Raw genomic sequence first — 20968 nt, 5'->3', positions numbered from 1 at the left:
CTTCATGTCAGCACTGGCCCATTTATTGTCCCGAAGCAGTAGTAGGGTTAGGACGTGTAAAAGTGCTTTTTAAAAGCCTATTTGCAAAATTAAAATGGGTTTTATGAGTTTTTAGACAGAGCCAGTCTACCGTTGTTTACGTGTACTGCATCGAATCGAGGATATTACATTTTTTGCGCGGACTTGGGAATGCGCGAGTGACGGCGGGACGCCGAATTAAATTCCGGGACACACCTGTGAGTTTATGCCCACGTTTTTGCGGTATTTTGAGAGACTACCAAATAATCTGGATACTTGTGTAAAGTGGATAAATGTCTGGAACGGCTTTTCGGCTTAATTTAGTAGACAAGTAGGTTTATTATGAACTTATCGTGTGCTGGTGTTGGGTAAAGGTTGGACAATCATTTCCTTCGGAAGGGCCATCATCATTTCAGCCACAGGACGTCCACTGCTGAACATAGGCCTCCCCCAATGACTTCCACATCGCACGTTCGGGAAACTACACAACATCTTTTCGTCCAAAATACCTCAGTGCCTGAAGACGAAAGTCTACAACCGATGTGTGTTACCTGTGATGACTTATGGCTCGGAAACGTGGCCTCTCACTATACATAGGTCTTATACAGAAGCTCAAAGTTGCACAGCGTGCTATGGAGAGGGCTATGCTCGGTGTTTCTTTACGAGATCGAATCAGAAATGAGGAGATCCGTAAACGAACTAAAGTTGGAAGGGCCAATAACCTTCAAAATTGAAAATAACCTTTAATGGGAAATTGACAGAAATTCACATAAGTATAAAATATGTCTTTACCGATGAATAATAATTGATTATTCATCCAGTCGACGAATTCATCCAGTGTCTAAGTAAGTAGCTCAGTTGGAAGAGCAGTCGTCCAGCAAGCAGAAGGTCGTGGGTTCAATTTCCGCCTTAGACAGTTCGATTTTTTCAAGTTATTTATAATTTTCGAATTGATTATTTATATGATATATGAGCTACTTTTCAAAATACAATTGCGGGCTCTGCCTATTTCACTCTATGAGTATTTCACCAAACATTCTTTGACGTAAACTTTTGCGAGTAACTCTATTTGATTTCGGCTTCATTCTTTATTTATTTTATTGACCCTGTCCCTCATATACCTTCCAAAATATGATTATATACATACCTAGATATCTGTGACTACGTGACGACGCCAAGATCTCGCTAAAGCAATAAAATGGCGTCGTAAAGTAAAGCAAAGATAAGGTTTGTCGTTGAAGATTAGCTCCGCGACTAGCTGAATGGACGGTAGTAAACGTTTTACGGTGGAGTTAGTGTGACAGAAACTAATTCATTACTTAACTAACATTCCACTAGATCGCAAGCAGTGCTAACTCTTTTATAAAACTGCTAGGGAATGGAATTCGCTGCCTGCTGAAATGTCTTTCCCGAACACTTTAAACGGTTCTCTTCAAGGTGAGGGAATAGATACTTACAGGGTAGATAGGTATGTACCGTCCTTGACTGTATCTCAGTTAACACCAGGTGTGATTACGGTCAAATGCCTGCCCTGTTCTGTATAAAAATAAAAGTTCTGGTCAGCTATCATAAGATGGACCATTTATTCATATATCTTGTAGTTTAAAATTATTTAATTTTCACACAAAATACTATAAAATTTACTTAACTTTGTTGAACTTAAAAATTGCAATTATATCTACTGAATAATAAATTTTGGAGTAAAGAAAGATTAGTCATATTCTGCAGTCATCATCTCTCCATGTAATAAGTTATAGGATTTATTACAACCAATCGATATAATATGTCACGACATAAACTACTAACAAAACCTACTGTAACCAAAAAGTACCCTATCTTTGGCAATCCACAGACACCTTCCTCAAAGGTTCCCGAAAAATATTTGTTTAGGGACTACGGGGAACATACTCGTAAAAAACGTATCGGTCGACTCCTGCCTCCGTAATCCTGATTTACGAGGTTACGAATCCCTGGATTCCTTAGCGGAAATAAGAATATCCTGGGATCCAGTTTGAGGAACACATTCGTTTATTGAAGGTATGAGTTACGACTACTTCTAGGGGTCTTATTATTTTACAAGGATGATTTGCCTTTGGTAAATTAGAGAGAATAATTAATGTTCCCCAGTCGACGAAGCACATGATGTCGTGCCCTGCGTGCGCAAACAACTGCACGCAGGAAGATTTAATGATGGCTACTGACAACGCCACTCTTGTAGCGGAGTTTTGGGCTGACACTGTATAGGTTTGTTGTCGACACGACAAGAAGAAGAAGAATGCTCTGATGATGATGACGATTTAAATATGAGGCGCTTTGTACGTGCATACTTATATTAGACTGTTGTATGGGCAACAATGAAAATTGAACTAGATAGGTAAGTACCATCTTGTAAAATTCATGAAAATGAAGTGATACCTAGAGACTGATGACCCAGTAGGTACTACCACAGAATAATAATAAGTACTACGTACAGACGTTTTACTTCGCGAAGGTATTTAAAAAAATGTATGCTCAATATCATTAACAATATGGTGTAATTTAGCTTGTCTCAAGTGTCAAGCACCATTTTGTTGACAAACGTCAGTGATCGGCACTGCGCTGCTATAGGGCTGATTTCGGTAAAATGATGTGACGTGAGGTGCCAAACTGCGGAAAATGGCGGAGGAAATACATGATTTAGCTTAAATTATCATGAATAATATTAACTACTTATTTACCTCTCAGTGTCTTGAGGCAACTTAAAAAAGTACATTCAGTGTTTTTATTATTATTTAGGCAGTTAAATACTGCACAGTATTTAGTACACCATTTTCTTTATTTTCTTCCATCATACACAAGAATACGCGTGCGTGAGTCAATGTTCGCTCGTATGTGAGGCCTTGTCGAATAGTATCCTGTAGGTGGGCCATCGTGCGTGTTTTGTTTTCGATGTAAACTCGCGGAGATGAACAGGCCTGGTACTACTCCAAATAATGATTCTACCAAAGTACAAAAAAATGCTTTAAAAAATTGAAGTTCAACTAGAATACTGAAGTCAAATACTTGCTTTGCCTATTCCAGCGTTGGACGTCATTTGGCTGAAACGAACGAACGAAACTGCCTTGTTCCGCATAAAAATTCTGCTGAAAAAATGAAAATACTCGTAGTAACTAAATCACTTACGGGACTATTCCCACCTCTCGTTCCCACCACTGCAACTCCTGTGTAGCCAGGATCTACAGCTTGACCGCCATAAAAGCCCAATAAACCAATGAAGGTCAAGTTTGTCCCGGGGGAAAGTTAAACATTGGACCCGCAATGAAATTAATCAGAAGAACATAGGAGGAGTTCGATAACTAAATTACTTAATCGACAGTCCCCTACATCAAAGCATTTTAGTCGGAGTATAAATCTAATAAATATTTACGATACGACGGGCCTAATCCCGTATTTCCATTACTAGACGGCCCGCTACAACTCTATCGTGTCTAAAAACCGCTTGTCCCTTAACCCCTGTCCCTTGGTTTTGGTTTAAATTACCCACAATTAACATGCCTTATTTCAGATGGGACTAAAATTTATTACTTACTCGTATTAGCGGCAATCCCGGCTTCACACAGGTTGTACAATTAATGTACCTACGAGTAAGAATCTTTCTATTTACTCACATTATTTATTGCTAAAACTGTATAAAATCCGTCGCGTACTATAAAAGATCAAGAAATCGGGTTCGACCTCATTTTATAACATAACTAGCTTTTGCCCACGGCTTGCTTTCGCCCGCGTAAATTTAGCTTATAATTATAGCCTTTGTGTTCTTTTGATGTATGAACATTTGAACAACTAGCAGCCGCCCGCGACTTCGTACGCGCGGATCTCGTTATACCCCCTTAGGGGTGGAGTTTCGTAAAATCCTTTCTTAGCGGATGCCTAAGTCATAACATCTACCTGCATGCCAAATTTCAGCCCGATCCGTCAAGTGGTTTGGGCTGTGCGTTGATAGATCACTATGTCAGTCAGTCAATCGGTCATCTTTGAGTTATATTATCTAGATAATACTGTAAAGTTTCATGAAAATCCGTTCAGTAGTTTTTGCGTGAAAGAGTAACAAACATACACGAGAAAAATGTACTAATTCAACTTAATAAAACAATTCAAAACACAGTAATACACAACAGCTTAATCTAAAATTTACATTTAAACCCGACCCGTTGTAATTCTATCAGTGTGTGCCCAAAACCGCTTGTCGCTTAAACCTAGCTTAGGCCTTCGTTTTGGTTCAAATTACGTTCCATAATCCATCTAGAGCAATCTTCTGAGTGGTCCACCATGGTCCCAGTGGATGATCAGGACCGGATCTAGGGGGTTGGGGGACAAAAAAGTTTTGGGCCGCTAAAAAACGAAATGAAAAAAATTATGGTTAAAAGTTGGACACAATTAGCCTTCGCTTTTGTTCAAGTTTACATTACGAGTATAATGCGTTTTGCGTATTCTTTTAAGTAGTCTGTCTGTTTCCACCACAAGTCTAAAGACTGGACAGAGCTGGACCTAGGGCTTTGCTCTGGGGCTCAAGAGAGTAGTCTCAAAAAAATTGAGGTTAATTTTGAATCAAAATAAGATTTTAGTTCCAACTCTTGCCAAACAAAAGAAAAGAGCCCACGTGGTTTCTATAAGACATTAAAGAGTTGGGTGGTCTGCAGGTGGCCCTGGTCCACCTTAATTTAACATTGCATTGTCATCAGATTGCATAAGTAGGGTGAGCTTTAGGTAGTAGGTATTTATTGTAGTTATTGATTTCACTCGTATAGCTTTATATTAGCCCTCAAAGCGAGTATCACAGAATTAAGTGAGTCACGGAATTCGATGAGTTCATCTTACTACAAAATACGGGGACTGGTTAAAAATTGAGCTGCATTTAACCTGAACAAACATAAGTACATAAAGTTTGTAATACTCAGAGTTCTTTGGAAGCACTTAAAATTGTGTGTTTCCGCATGAATATTTTTTTCGATCACTCACTCTACTTGACACCTCCCTTGATCTTCCTAGCTACGGCCCTGATCGATCCCTGGAGTTGAGTGATTTAGTGTCTACGGGCATTGACCCCGTTCGGCGGTGACTTTTAGGCGGGTCAACGCACTGGGGGTAGTATTTTCAGTTGTATTTGTATCGTCTAGCCCGAAAGTATTTGAATTATGCATTGTTTGAAGTTTGTGACACATAAAATACGTTTATTTGTTTCACTTGGATTTTCTTTGTTGTGCACAGGATTGTGAATTAAGGAGCTTTTGTTTAGTGAAAGAGATTTTTGTGACAAAATAACATAATGCTATAATTTTCCTTTTTCATAGATTAAAGAAAGTGCTAGATAATTCATCACTAAAAGAATAATGTACAGACCTCGTATCTCAATTGGCCTAATAAAAGGAGTAAAATTCGACAGAAAACTAGATGTCAAATACAAATCGTCTGTTTTGTTAAAATAACCATTCGTATATTTTATATTTCATAGACCAGTACCTATATGAACAGCCCTACTTTCACAGGCTACCCTGGCTATAATTTATTTAAAAATAGCATTAATTGAGTATTATCTAAGTACGTATCTAAGTAAGTAACATTTAGCTTGATGTCTTGTTTTCTAAGCTTGCTCAACAAACTCAGACACTTGTTGTGCGTCAGCTACAAAGAGGTACTACAACTTTCAAAAGCACCTGACGCCAGGTTCTGCGCAGCCGCCACTAATCTGGGCACTCTCCCGCGATTTATGTACAGACAGCACAACAAGCTTTACACTGTGGCATCTTAAGTCGTTGTAATAGAACCGATTTTGCAACAACAATGTTTGAAGTGAAGTCGACTGTACAAGAATCACTCCAAAGGCGCTTGGAACAATGTCTCAGGAGTGAACGGCTTTCCACAGGGCTGTCACATCTAGGAGTTATCTTTTTAACCTCTCGCTAATTCGTTTCAATAAAAGTCTAACAGAGAAGGTAGAATTTGAAAGACTTTACATAATTCGGGTTAGTAATAGATTTGCACGAAATTGGAAACGTCCGCTCTCAATAATAATATTCTTTTAGGCGTTTCGCCCGAATGTATTAAAAGTATTAAAATCGCGTGCGAATCGACTCCTTCGAGAACTATGTAGTAATCGCATACTACTAGTTCTCGAAGGAGTCGAATCGCACGCGATTTAAATACATCCGGGCGAAACGCCTACTAAAACAATAATATTATTGAGAGGTGACGTTTCGCACATTCGTGCGAACGAATTTCGTGCGAATCGCCTACTAATAATTCTTATTTAGCTGTTTGGCAAAAACTTATAGTCACTAAAGGTTTACATAGAAGAAAGGTCATACACTTGCGAGAACAAAATGGTGTAGACGTGTACGAGTAGGTAGATGAGAAATAAATAGAGAGAGAAAGAGATGTACCTAATTGTATTTAAAAAAATCGAGATTTGGTAAGCCATTACTTAACGTCTGGATAATTCATTGATGTTACTGTCTACCCATAGAAAACCCGTCAAATTATGCGGGTAGTTGAATTAATTTAAACAAGTTTTAACGCGATACGCGTTATGCAACGCGAAAGTTTAAAATTTATTATGTGGGCAGTTGATTTTAACCCCTTTCTCAAAATTGAATCCTAAAATTTTACATACAAATAGCTGAAAATGAGATTAATCAATCACGGTTATTATAATGGTACAAAGGGTTCTATATTGGCTCACATAAAATTCTAAATCCTATTCTTTGTCTTACTACCGATTTGTGTTCATAATAATCTCTCTTCATAATTTTATTTTTCATACTTTTTTTATTCATACATTTTTATTACTACCATCGGAGCTCATAACAGTTAGTAATCATAATTTTTTTATCAATACTGTTACTACCAAGAACCATTTAAAATACATAATTTTTATTTTCAGATCTTTTTTCTTCATAACATTCATTGATCATATTGTTTTAATTAATAATGTTGTTACTACGAACTTACTTCAACACATAATGTTGTTGTTCAGAATAATTTACTTTATAACAGACATACTCGTATCTTTAAAAAAATCATATATGTAATTTAATAGAGTAGATAAGCATGCAGAGCATGCAGCATGAAAGCAAGCATGCAGCATGCATTGGTATCTCCTCATCTCCGGCGCTGCGGGATGTGCAGCCCTTCCGCCCTTGCGTAACGAGGCTCAGGCGCCCGGGTGAGCTGGAGCGGCTGAGGCTGGTCGCCGAGGCGCCGAAGGCGCCGATGGCGATCCAAAAAGCCGAAGCTGCCTCCGCGCCTCCGGCTTTTAAATTACACTCTAGGGGTAGGGCAGACAAGACTACGTGTAGTCGGTTTTGCAGCGATTCGTTTCTGTCACGTTAGTTTTGTGGCACAAAATATTATTGCCTGTTGCCACAAAATATTTTGAAATGGTCCAACCATTTCAAAATAATTTAATGTTAAAATACGATTTAATACGAATATAGACATCATGATTTTCAATAATATGGATAAATACACTTATGAGTAATAAATTTATGAAAACAAATATTAGGATACATCACATTTATGAATGTTTTAGTTATTTATTCGAATGATTATGAGTTTCGATCATTAGTATAGAAAAATATATGAAAACAAATATTAGTAAAAACTAAGTGTATGATTAGTGATATTATGAATATCAATGATTATGTTTTTAAATATGTAGGTTTTAAATTTTTTATGAAGAATGATCATTATGGTATTAAATTGTATGAGAAATATTTTCGGACCTCCAATGATAGGAATTGAAAAGTTATGTAAGAAAATGCGCTACCGGTACAAAGACGTGCCCGCTGAGACGAAATTTTTTTCACTTGCACTTGCTTCAAATCCAAGAGGCAGCCCTAAGCAACTCTCGGCATTACGCTAAGTGCTACTTAGCTGAAATAATGAAGCAGGTTTTGTCGAAACTTGATTTGCCGCCATTACGGCCCGATGGCGCGGTGGAAAGGTCGCGGGTTCATGCCCGGGTAATACCATTTTTGTTCAAAAGTTTTAATTTTGAAATGAACAAATACAAAGTTGTTGTGGTATTGTGCTGTAGTGTAGTTTATTGGCTTCATATTGTGGCTACGCGATTTGGTTTGAGTTGAATGTCTGATCCGCATTCATTATTTTGAAAAAGAAAAATGTTGCTTGTCAAAATAAATAACGGGTTTGAGGTTTGATAAAGAGAATAACATTTTTTAATTCTTTTAATAAGTGGATTTTCAATAGCTTTGAAACTTTTGATCTGCAGGTTAAATTAGATATTATTATTGTATTTTTGAAACAAAAGCTAACTACCTGACGATTTAAGAATCTGTCTGTCGTAGTTTTTAGGAAAACGATTGGAATTTTCATTTGGAAGAATCTTTCTAAACTAACTCCTAAATATTTAACTTCTGGGGTGTTTTTGTTTCGAAGTTAGCGACCCAAAGCAAGTTTTGGCCTCCGATAATAACCTGTTGTCCAACGAGTATGTGAGCGACAGAATGCATCGCGACGCGACGCAATGCGACCAATACTTCACGTGACATGTGTCATACGCGACTACGTAAGCACACACACACATATGTAAAATTACCACCTCTCGTTCCCACTGCTGTAACTCCTGTCTAGCCAGGATCTACAGCTTGACCGCCATTAAAAACCCAGCCAATACAGGCCGTTTTTTTCGGGAGGGAAAGTTAAACTGTCATTGGATCTGTAGCCCGTCTGTACGGGCTAGTGAAGTCAACTAAAGTCGCGCTCGCACACTCACTACGGCCGCCCGTCGCAGTCGTGACAGCAATATAATTACGTGCGAGCGATAAGATAGGGTAGCTTGGGGTCATTGGACGAAATTCTACGTGCTCGGCGACCGAACTTACCCACCATTAAAAACACAGCCAATAAAGATCAAGATTTTTTCGGGAGGGAAAGTAAAACTGTCTTTGACCCAGACCCAGTGAAATCAACTTAAATCTAATGACTGACCTGTGAGCCAAGTCCCGTTGAAAGGCTTGTAATGGTCGGCGAGGACGTCTTGTAGCGTCGGCCTGCGCCCGCGCACCCGGCCGCCGTCCCCAGCGGGTGTTAGCAGCGCGATGCTGAACACTATGAGTCCCAGCACAGAGGCTATATTGGTCTGATGTGCTTTCAAGTAACTAAGATGGCCCAGCGATTCAAAGAGAGTCTATGACAGTAACCCGTTGTCCTATGTGAGCGACGGAATACGACGCGACGCAACGTAATGCGACCGTGACGTGTGTCATACGCATTAAAAACCCAGCCAATAAAGATTAAGATTTTTTCGGAAAGGAAAATTAAACTGTCGTTGGATCCAGACGGGCTAGTGAAGTCAACTAAAGTCGCGCTCGCACACTAACTGCGGCCGCCCGTCGCACAGTCGCGACAGGAATATAATTACGCGCGAGCGATAAGGATGGGTAGCTTGGGGTCATTGGACGAAATTCTACGTGCTCGGCGACCGGACTTAACCGCCATTAAAAACCAATAAAGATCAAGATTTTTTCGGGAGGGAAAGTAAAACTGTCATTAGACCCAGACGGGCTAGTGAAATCAAATTAAATCTAAGGACTAACCTGTGAGCCAAGTCCCGTTGAAAGGCTTGTAATGGTCGGCAAGGACGTCTTGTAGCGTCGGCCTGCGCCCGCGCACCCGGCCGCCGTCCCCAGCGGGTGTTAGCAGCGCGATGCTGAACACTATGAGTCCCAGCACAGCGGCTATCACCAGCAGGGCGATGAGAATGCCTCGCCAGTTGCGCTGCGTCGGTGTCGCTGCTGCGAGTTCCTGGAAAGAAGGACGAGAGTGATGAGATGGGTCTTTGAAAATTTTTTTTTTATCCACGACGAGGAAGCTCTTGGCCTGTATCTCACCTGATGGTAAGTGATGATCAGGCCGAAGGTGGAAGCGAGCTTCACCCGGAATCCTCAACCACGGAGGAACTGGCTATCTTACCTCTAACTGCCGGAACACAATAATGCTGTTAACATTGTCGTTATAGCGACAGACTTAGGTAAGATGGTGGTAGCTAGCCAGGCGGACTTAAAACAAGCCCTACCACCAACCAAACTGAACAGAAAAATCTGCCCCCACTGGGAATCGAACCCGGGACCTCTGCGTCTGAAGCAGGTGGTCTTACCACTAGACCACAGAGGCGGTTATATACATCATATGGCGCACTGTGAGCGTTATAATGCAGCGTACTCGTGCATGTCATTTACACAATGTTCAGGGCGTACAACGTTATACACACAGAGACACACGTAAGAAAATGACACTCAGAAGAATGTCAGAAATAATAAATAAATAATAATAATAATAAATAAATATCCTTGGTCATTTTACACTGCGCCTCTAGTCCCAAACTAAGCAAACCTTGTACTATGGGTACTAGACAAAGGATATAAACATACTTAAATTCTTTTTTTTTTAAATACATACAATATTATATGTATTTACAAAAAAAAAATACATAGAAAACACCCAGTCCAATACAAACAAATATGTTCATGCACACAAATGTTTGTACTGTGCGGGAATCGAACCTGCAACCTTTGGAATAGTAGCCTGTTTCGAACCACTACACCAAACGGCCGACAAAAAGCTAACAATGATGATAGAGTTCTTTGCGCTGCTTCTTTTCAGAGGCAGGGATAGGTATAAAGGAATGTGTAAAATATTTTTACTGTTAATCAAATAGTTCAATACTCGTACAAGCAATACACATAAAAGAATTATTAATCAAACAACACACGATCTGATGTAGAAGTTTCGCGTCCACAGGCCGGGATTCCCCAGTGAGATATCTATTAATGTTGGCTTGTTTACTAATCCCACTGTTGACAGTCATAGCTTTGAGATAAAGCTGTGTTTACATCGACTTGTGTAAACTATGTTCCAATATTATACTAGACTAGCCCCAAACTAAACTGAGCTTATGATAGTACAGCCAGCGTCAAATAGTTAGTGACACCCAGAGTAAAATTCGTGTCAGCCAAAAAGTTCGCACCACGTCTTTGTTACAATGGGAATAAGATTGTGCTGTCAACTTTTTGGCCACTTTGGGTGACACGAACTATTTGACGCTGGCTGCACTATTCAGTTTATTGTAATAGGCTAGTTTCCTAAAAAAAATTTTTTAGTCCGTCATGTGTAATATCCAAAAATATTGGACACATATATTTTTATCTAACAAATAATTACATAGTTATGGTGCGTTGAAGGTCCGCACGACGTCACAACGTGCGGCACTTTTATGCGAGCATTGACGTCACGGGCCTCTTCTTATGAACTTTGGCGCGCTTTATCTCTTTCAATTTTCATTAGTTTGAAAAAGTGAAAAATACGTGTAGAGTATTTTTTGATAAGTTAACTGACGGACTAGTTAAAACTCTTGCTTTTTGACCCAGGAAACATCCCTATTAAGTGACTAGGACAAATACGTTTACATGTTTGTAAAATGGGTCTCATTATGTTACATTGTAAAAGTACATTCGACAGTTAGTGTCAGACTTTACAATTTTGTTGTAAAACCACATCTATGACCACGTAAGATGCCACAATTTTAAGCTTAATATACTGTCTCCTACATCGATTAAATATCCAGTATTTTCAAATATCAATAACTTAAGACTACCTAGACCCAAAAGACGTTAAGCTTGAACTAATAAATATCTAAAATACATAAAACCAAGTGATGGAATAATCATATTGCACGTAGAAGATAAGTCACTTTAGTGACGTTTAACGAGCGAGTTTAGCTTGGCTCGAGATAGTTTTATGCTGTGAGACGTGTAGCTTAGGTACGAGAAGTAATAGAGTTAGTTTCAGAAGGTAAACCTCTGTGGTTCAGTGTTGAGAGTTCGACTTTTACTACTTAGGTAAGTATAGTATTGGCGGCGTGCTCAGATGCCCTCAATATGCGAGGGAGTTTGCCGCGATCGGCTACGTAATCCATCCTCGTAGGTCGAAGTGGGCGCCATGGCCGAAATCAGTCGAATGAATCATCAATCACCATCATCAAAGGTGAAGGAGCTTGCCAATATTGGAGAGATCCGTAGGAGAACCGAAGTAACCGACAAAGCAGTAAGCAGTAAGCTTGCTTAAGTGGCAGTGGGCGAGGCAAACAGCTCGTAGAGCTGATGGCCGTTAGGGCAGAAAAGTTCTCAAAAGGCGACCACGTGCTGGAAAATGCAATGTGGACAGTCAGGCCTCCCATGGTGGATCGACGATCCGGTGAAGGTCACCGGAATCACATGCTATGTGGGCAGAACTACCAAATTACCAATTGATGGATCGACGATCTAATGAAGATAGCTGAAAGCACCTGGATGCAGGCAGCATAGAACTGGTCGTTATGGAAATCCTTGGGGGAAGCCTTAGCCCAGCATTGGATGACTTTTACCAGATCTCCTGTTCACCACGTTGGGAGTCATATCAATCAATGTATGTATGTAGGATAAAACTAAGCAATGTGGATTTTAGCAAGCTGAAGTGGCAATGGGCAGGGCACATAGTACGCAGAACTGACGGCCGATGGGGCAGCAAGGTTCTGGAATGGAGGCCGCGTACCGGAAAACGCAACGTAGGATGCAGAGTAAATACAAATGAGTAGGTCATCTTTTCGTTTCTATGAAGATGACCTACTCATTTGTAGGTATTTACTCTGGTAGGACGTCCACCTACAAGGTGGACCAACGACATCGTAAAGGTAGCAGGGAAGCGCTGGACGCAGACCGCTACCAATCGATCAACGTGGAAATCATTGGGGGAGGCCTATGTTCAGCAGTGGACGTCCTATGGCTGAAATGATGATGATGATTATTATTATTATATGTAGTTTTATGAGGGGTACCACTGACTTTACGTCCGTTGTGATCCGAACAGAGTTCAAGCGGTCTCTCAAGACGTATCGCCATTAAGGTGAGGTAGGGGCCATTATTTCTAATGACAACGACATCTCGATGAAGCGGTGTTATCGTCACAAACTCAATGATGCAGCTTGTTTTAATAACACAAGAGTTTAAACTTTGAGTTTTAGAATTGTCAATCCTTCTCCGAGGGCACAAATAAATTCAGGATATATTTAAGCGATTTGAACCATAAGTTGAGTTGAACCTAACTTTCAATTACTTACTAGCCCTACCACTAAGCAAAACGAGAAGAAAGATTCCCACTGGGAATCGAACTTGGAACCTCTTGAGTGTGAGACAAGTGGCATGAGGTCTGCAGATGCGGGTTCCTCTTGTCAAATCGGCCTTAAGTTGTCTAGAACTTTAATGGGACTAACATTCGAAAAATACAGTCTATACGTCTCTCACTGAAAATTCATTAACCCATCATAGCCCAGTTTCTATATTTAGATTTTCATCAACGTGTCCGCAACGTGACAATTGCGTCGCGTCCACTGACGTGTCGGTCGCGTCATTTTTTGTGAAAAATAATCCAGGCTTCGAGGGTTCGGTGTGTTTCCATTGTTTTGTTTAAGACGATTTATTTTTTCAATATTAACTCACACACGATGTAAAAAGTGACAACCAGATACCTAATTTATTGCCTCTGTTATCTAGTGGTAAGGCCACCTGTCTCAGAGCCAGAGGCCCTAAGTTCAATTCCCAGTAGGGGCAAAATTGTTTGCCTAGCTTAGTTTGTGGTAAGGCTTGTCCTATGTTTTCCTGGTTAGCCACCTATGCCTGGCTTGCATCTTAAATAAGTCTGACGCCATAACAACAATGTTGAGAGCATTATTGTGTTTCCATTGTCTAAGGTATGATGACCATTTCCTCTGTGGTTGAAGATCGCTTTCACCAAGAGATTGTGAGCTATCCGTTGAGGATAACAGAAAATATATTTATTCGTCAGATAACGGACACAGTGTCTCTCGAGGAGCGCGCAATTAACGAGCGCGTGCGCGCGACAGATCAATTAGCGATGTTTAGGGCGCGCGAGGGGTTAACCGCACTTACGGGCGCGGCTAACCTCTGCTATTCTGACTATTATTCACAATTGAAGTGTGAGAGGTTAACAAGACGTGGTGAGATATTAGATTTTTTTTAGGAAGAAAAAGGTTTATTGATTTTGTCTTAAAAAATACTCCAGTTAAGTGCCCTGGATGCGTGCAGCGCAGGACCGGTCTGTCAAATCCTTGGGAGAGGCTTTTGTCCAGCAGTAGACGTCACATTTTGATTGAAACCAATAAGCTGATAATGCTTGTCTGTGTGCTAACAATGCACCACAATAGTCTAGCAGTTGATAGGAATTGAACTAGCGTCCTCTCTAGAATCCAATGCCTAAAACTTTCGGTTCACCTCTGTTTTATTTCTACGTTACCTAAGGGTAATATTTAATTAATTTTATCTAAAAATCATACGATTCCACAACATAATAGTTTTGTTTCTTATAAAGCAATCATGCATGTATTATTAGTTTGTGGACCCCCTCAGGGTAAAAGCATCCTCCAGAGAATTCCATTTATTTCTGTCTTTATAAATAATAATAATAATAAATATCCTTGGACATTTAACACTGCGCCGCTAGCCCCAAACTAAGCAAAGCTTGTACTATGGGTACTAGACAACGGATATAAACATACTTAATTTTTTTTTTTTGTAAATACATACTTAATATACATAGAAAACACCCAGACCCGTCACAGAAATCAAAATTCATCATTTCAATTTCTGCCCGGCCGGGAATCGAACCCGGGACCTCTCGGCATAGTAGTCCGTTCTGAACCACTACACCAAACGGCCGACAAATCTTTGGCATCGTATTGATTAGTAATACGTAATTAATCATGAAACACTTAACATAAGACAAGGCGACTTTAGCTAATTGATTCATATTTCACACGCCAAACGGAACAAGGAAATGTGTTGGTAATTAATTTCACGCGCGAAGTTAGGATCAAATTAGCAAAGATGTTTTGTTAAAATCCGTAGTCTGGGACCTCGTAACGTGTTTTGTGTTCTGTGCCAATACATACATATAGCGTAGGTATTCTACGAAGTTGATCCTTAGGGGGCGTCCATTAATTACGTGAGACAATTTTGGCAGTTTTTCAACCCCCCCGCCCCCCATGGTGAGATTTGGTGAGATTTTGCTCGACCCCCCTCCCCCTCCCCCTAATCTCACGTGAGATTTTTCAAAATGCGTAATTGCAACTTAAATAAGTTCATCAATGCTTCGATTAGTTAGTACCTACATTATTTTCATACATTAAAACCTTTCTTAGCGTAGTAATCTTTCGTAACGTATCATAATGAGAATGCCTTTTAGATTTCGTCGTAGAATGTAAAACCTGTCCGATTTCTATTTTAATTTTACACTATTTCTTGCTGAAAAAATATTTACGTGATATTTGTCGAGACCCCCCCCTCTCCCCCACGTGAGATTTAGTGAGGTTTTTCTTGACCCCCTCCCCCCCTAAACGTCTCACGTAATTAATGGACGCCCCCTTACTTTATAGTGCGTACTTAGCACAGAACGAAGTTCAAAACACAAGATAAAGCATAAACTTCTATGAAAATCAGAGTTTACTGTCATGCGGGGTGCACGCGCTATAGTCTTCTTATTATGTATTTTGTAAATTAAGTACAAAATGAACACTTTTCAACCGACTTCAAAAAAAAGGAGGAGGTTCTCAATTCGACCCGTATGTTTTTTTTTCAGTTTCTTGTCCATTGTATACAACCACAATGAAATGAAATTTTCAACGTTCGTGGCAATCCCGCATGCGTGATAAAATCCGTACGATATAAAAACACCGTTAAGCGTTATTTCGTAACACAATCCAAGACTGTGGGCTCTTTCAAATCCATTATGAGCGTGACGTCATTTACCACATAACAATACCTATTTGTGTAGATCAAACTAGATATTCAAGTTGTCTGGAAATGCTAATGTAGTCGTAACATCTGATAGAACCTCAATAAGCTTCAGTAACTAGTCTAGACCAGACTGGCGTACTAGTCGACTAGTTGACTAGTCAATAGTTACGAGTATGTTTTGATAGTATGCGTTTGTGGCGTTCCGCTGTCGGAATGGGATAGAATTGCAACATTTGCGACCGATAGAGTTTGTGCTAGGTACTTGAAATAATAGAGTGGTTTATACAATGAATTTGTATAGTGCATGTCATTAACGATATAAAATTGAGCATTTTAATAGATTTGCAAGAATGGATCAACTTTACTGTCGATCGACTATGAGGTCCTGGATTTATTATATAAAATTAATTTGTGTATTGTCGTGATTCTCTAGAAATAAAGGGTAAGATAAGATATCGCAGAAGAATAGTGGAAAAGGTTTACAGTAAAAGGGTTATAATAGTGGAAATATTGACGTTAGTTAGGTAATTAATAGTTCATGTCGATAAGATTACCTATTGGCTTTATCTATTTTTTTTTATTTTTATTTTATTTTATTTAGGAACCAACGGCGTTACAATGAATAAATCTTAAAGTAACTTAACTATAAGTATGGCTAATTATAGGTTTCCCTGGAATATCCTTAAAGTAAATCTACCGTTCGGATTACCGAGACGCAAACTCCAAAAGATGAAAACTAGAACATTACAAATAACTTACTTACATAATATTATTATGAGAATACATTTTGACACCCTATAAAGTTGAGCCACATTTGACGACTAAATTAAAGTTAATTAACTTAAAATGTAATTAATTTGAATTACTTAAACCACAGATAAATAATCTTAAACTAAGGTTTATAGTTTGACAGCCAAATAGATATCAGATACCCGAACAAAATTAAATAATCACTCACCCCACAGACAACCCAAAAAAGATGTAGGTCAATTTAATAATAACTAGATTTTACCCGCGGCTTCGCTCACGTGAGATTAAACTTATTACGGATCATAACATCATTTATTAAGCATATGTGTTTGGATGTATAAACAACTATGTATGTAGCTTTTGCCCGCAGCTTCACCCGCGCGAAATTTAGTTTGTAACAGATCGCCACAGACCATAGCAAATATGTCATTCTGGGCTATAAACAACAACACTGCATAGTCTCATCAAAATCCGATCAGTAGCTCTTGCGTGAAAGAGAAACAAACATCTAGATGTCCAGACATCCAGACATCCAAACTTTCGCATTCACAATATTAGCAAGATAATACTCTAACGTGTCATCAAAAATTTTTTTTTCCTCTTAATGTTAATTAGTCAGAATACTACGGATTACTTCTTCAAGCTTCGACGTACTTGTATTTTAAAAGTGTTTTTTGAGCAAGTAAACAGATCAAGGTTATTAAATTTGTTGTTATAGTTCTCAGGTAATCTAGCAAGTACAGTATTAGCTCCATAATTAGTGCGGCGTTGCGGTATATGCAATAAGGGAGTGTGACGAGTACGACGTTTAGGCGTACAATATTTCACGCCTTGCACCAGTTCAGGGCAGTCGACTCGATCCCGCACTATATCAAAGAGGAAGCAAACGTCAAGCATATTTCGTCTGTCTTCTAGTGTTAGAAGACCGTTTACATGACAGGCATTTCTGTAGGGAACCGGTGATAGACGACGTCGATATGAGATGTGCTTAATGAATATTTTTTGTATGCGCTCTAGTCGTGTTTTGTGTATATTGTATTGAGGTGACCAAATAGGGCTGGCATATTCGAGTAAGCTACGAACGTAAGCGAAGTAAACAACCCTAAGGGCACCTACATCCTTGAAAGGCTCACATGCTCGCAAGACAAATCCCAGGCTTCTATACGCTTTTTTTGAGATCAGATCAATATGGTTCGCTAGTGTCATTTTACTATCTAAGTACACTCCCAGATCGCGCACCACATTGACTCTTTCAATTGATATACCGTTGAAGTTATAAGTGTGTATGATGGGATTAGTCTTGCGAGTAAACGATATGCATTGACACTTTTTAGTATTAACAGTGATCTTATTTTCTGTATAGTATTTATGTAGAATGTCAAGTTCGGACTGAAGACTCTGACAGTCATCAATGCTGCGAATCTTAAGGAAGACCTTTTTATCATCTGCGTACATCAAGTGTTTAGCGTGACTAAAACATTTAGTTATGTCATATATATATGAGTTATAGAAGAGCGGTCCTAAATGCGAGCCCTGGGGCACTCCAGTCGGTATTTCTATGAAGTCAGAGCGGAAACCACCCATGACTACTGCCTGAGATCGCCTGCTTAAGTAAGAACTGATCCATCGCAGAAGGTCACCATGTATGCCCAATCGTTCTAATTTGTTAAGTAGTATGGAGTGATCCACACGGTCAAACGCTTTTTCGAAGTCCGTGTAGATCACATCCACCTGTCCTCCGTTTTCCATGCTCCCAATTACCTCCTCTGTGAAACACGCCAGATTAGTGACCGTAGAGCGTTTTCTCAGGAAACCATGTTGGCTCTCAGGCAATCCCTTACTAATGATAGGATAAATTGCATTATAGACAATCTTTTCGAAGATTTTACATATTACATTGAGAATCGAGATACCTCTATAATTTTCTACCATCATTATGGAGCCTTTTTTGTGGATGGGGACTATATGGGCTTTTTTCCATATCTCAGGGAAAACGCCTTCTCTCAAAGACCTATTAAAAATCCAAGCAACCGGAAAAGATATACTTCTTGCACATTTGACCAAGAATATAGGAGGTATGCCATCACTGCCAGCACCTTTGTGAATATCAAGGGATTTTAAATGTTCTTCCACGGTGTCTACCGATACAGAGATCTGAGATACTGAGTCGGCTGTGGGGCATTTTGTGCTATCCAAACATGCAGAATCAGACTGAGTACCAAATACGCTTTGAAAGAAATTGCTAAAAGCTTTACAAATCGAATAACCGTCCGTATAAGTGTTGTTACTGTAGGATACTTTTTTAGGATAATTAGACCCTCCACGTAATGCTTTAACGTGTGACCAAAATACCTTAGGATTCATTTTTAAAGCGTTCTCAGTGTGTGAAATATACTTATCGTAGCAGGCTTTCTGCACGCGTTTTTGTCTATCCCGTAACAAACAAAACTCATCATAGTCTAACATGTTGTTATATTTTTTCCAGCGCTTGTGTACTTTTGTTTTCTCCTTTATAATCTTAATAAGAGCAGGACTATACCACGCAGGATACTTTCGGTGTTTTGATTGGACTCTACGATGAGGAATGTATTTATTTATAAGCTCATTTATGAGACTATAGAAAATTTCAGTGATTTTTTCCGTATCATGTGAGGAAAACAAGCTCTGCCAGTTGCATTCGCTCAGGGCTTGATTTATGCTATCGTAGTCCCCCAGTCTAAAGTTAAGTTTAGGTGTTAGATGCTCCACAAGTGGAGACCATGATAGATCAAGTATTTCAATGTACAATGGGGGATGAGCAATATCTACCTTGCAAAGGGGCTGCTTGCTCTCAATTATAGTCAGAGGTCGATTACAGAAAACTAGGTCAAGTGTATTGCCAGCGTGATTCTTTAATGTGTTGTACTGCTCAAAGCTTAAGAAACTTAGTGTTTCAGTGAGAGTGATGCCTGCATTTTGTACCTCGATGCAACCTTGTCTCCGGTGTTGTGGACCCATACCATCCCAGTAGATAGACGGCAAGTTAAAGTCTCCAATAATTAAAAAGTTATCCCTAGGGTTCACCCTGTATAGACGGTCAATTACGTTTAGTATGTAGTCTATGTCACTGTGGATTCGCACAGCGTCGGGTGGTATATAGATAGCAAATAAATAAAGATCTGCCGACGATACTAGCGACTGAGCGGGTATTTTAATCAGTAACATTTCCGTACAATGGCAGTCCTGTAGGTCAACACGCTCGGCATTCAAATCCTGTCGCACCAATAACATTACCCCTCCGCCCGTTTTTTTGCCACTAATCATTAAATTACGATCCAATCTAAATACTTCATATCGATCGTCGCACAATTCCCTGTCAAAAATACCTTCATGGAGCCAAGTTTCGGTAATAACAATAATATCTAATTCGTTACTCAGTATACTTTGTCTAAATTCCGAACACTTGGTCCTGAGACCGCGTATATTTTGATAATAAATGTTTAAGTTTGAGTTACCCATTTCCAATATCGATACTCCATAAAAACAATAAGAACTTAACCGATAAATACATTATGTTTATGCTATAAAGAAGCAACGGCGCCGTGTCAATACGACTATTTATAATCTGAGAATAAGGTAGTTCAATATAAAAGAATGAATACTTAACACTCGAGGCAACTATTTTATATTCACTAAATACGCTTACAAGATTTTGTGAATATTGGTGACAACGATATTTAATATAGTATTTTAATAGGTTGTTTTTCAGAACTATAATTTTATATTTGCTAATTAAAGAAACAAATTGAATATAAAAAAATGTGAGAAATCTTAAATTTGTGAGGTAAGCGACCCTAACACGACCAAGTGTGACAATCCAATAACTAAGATTATCTAATTCAATCGGGTACATTGTTAATTTCAAACATCTCGAGAGTAACCTCCGTAATATGTTAGCTAAAATGCGCACACGTATTGTGCGTATTAATAAATTCGTCGCTCGGTTATTTTGTGGGCGAGTTGACACAATGTAGTTAACAGAGCAGAAGCTACAGCTTACCATTATTTGGGTTGTATGAGACAAAGTGGATGAACGAAGCATCATGATATCTTTAGGTATAACGTGACTCAATAATACGTATACAAAGAGAAAACATAAAAGAAATGCTGATAATAATATTTTACACGTTAACTTCAGATGATTTTTTTCGTGTCTTCTTCTGTGGATATCAGTAGTGCTGGTGAGGTGTCTCCTTTTCGGACAAAAATTCTTCCGTTTTTTGTCCAGGCGTAAAGGTACTGCTTGGATTTGGCTGTCTCCTTTGCGTTTTTCAAGAGTTGCTTGTTATAAATTGTTAGATGTTCATTTATGTAAA

The 20968-nt window shown here is 39.1% G+C and overlaps 1 protein-coding gene across 1 annotated transcript in view; it reads right to left on the bottom strand.

Moving 5' to 3' along the window:
* Positions 1-20968, bottom strand: part of LOC135083003 (venom dipeptidyl peptidase 4-like) — a 301931-nt gene that overhangs the window by 184460 nt on the left and 96503 nt on the right. Inside the window, exons 3-4 of the mRNA XM_063977765.1 lie at positions 9615-9822; positions 9007-9126 (exon numbers count right to left, since the gene is read on the bottom strand). Of these exons, the coding sequence (XP_063833835.1) occupies positions 9007-9126; positions 9615-9822 (328 nt within the window). The remainder of the gene's footprint in view (positions 1-9006; positions 9127-9614; positions 9823-20968) is intronic.

Source organism: Ostrinia nubilalis, chromosome 22 (genome assembly GCF_963855985.1).
Source record: "Ostrinia nubilalis chromosome 22, ilOstNubi1.1, whole genome shotgun sequence".
Lineage (NCBI taxonomy): Eukaryota > Metazoa > Arthropoda > Insecta > Lepidoptera > Crambidae > Ostrinia > Ostrinia nubilalis.
The sequence above is the reverse complement of the archived record's forward strand: the minus strand, read 5'-3'. Positions and strand labels throughout refer to the sequence as shown.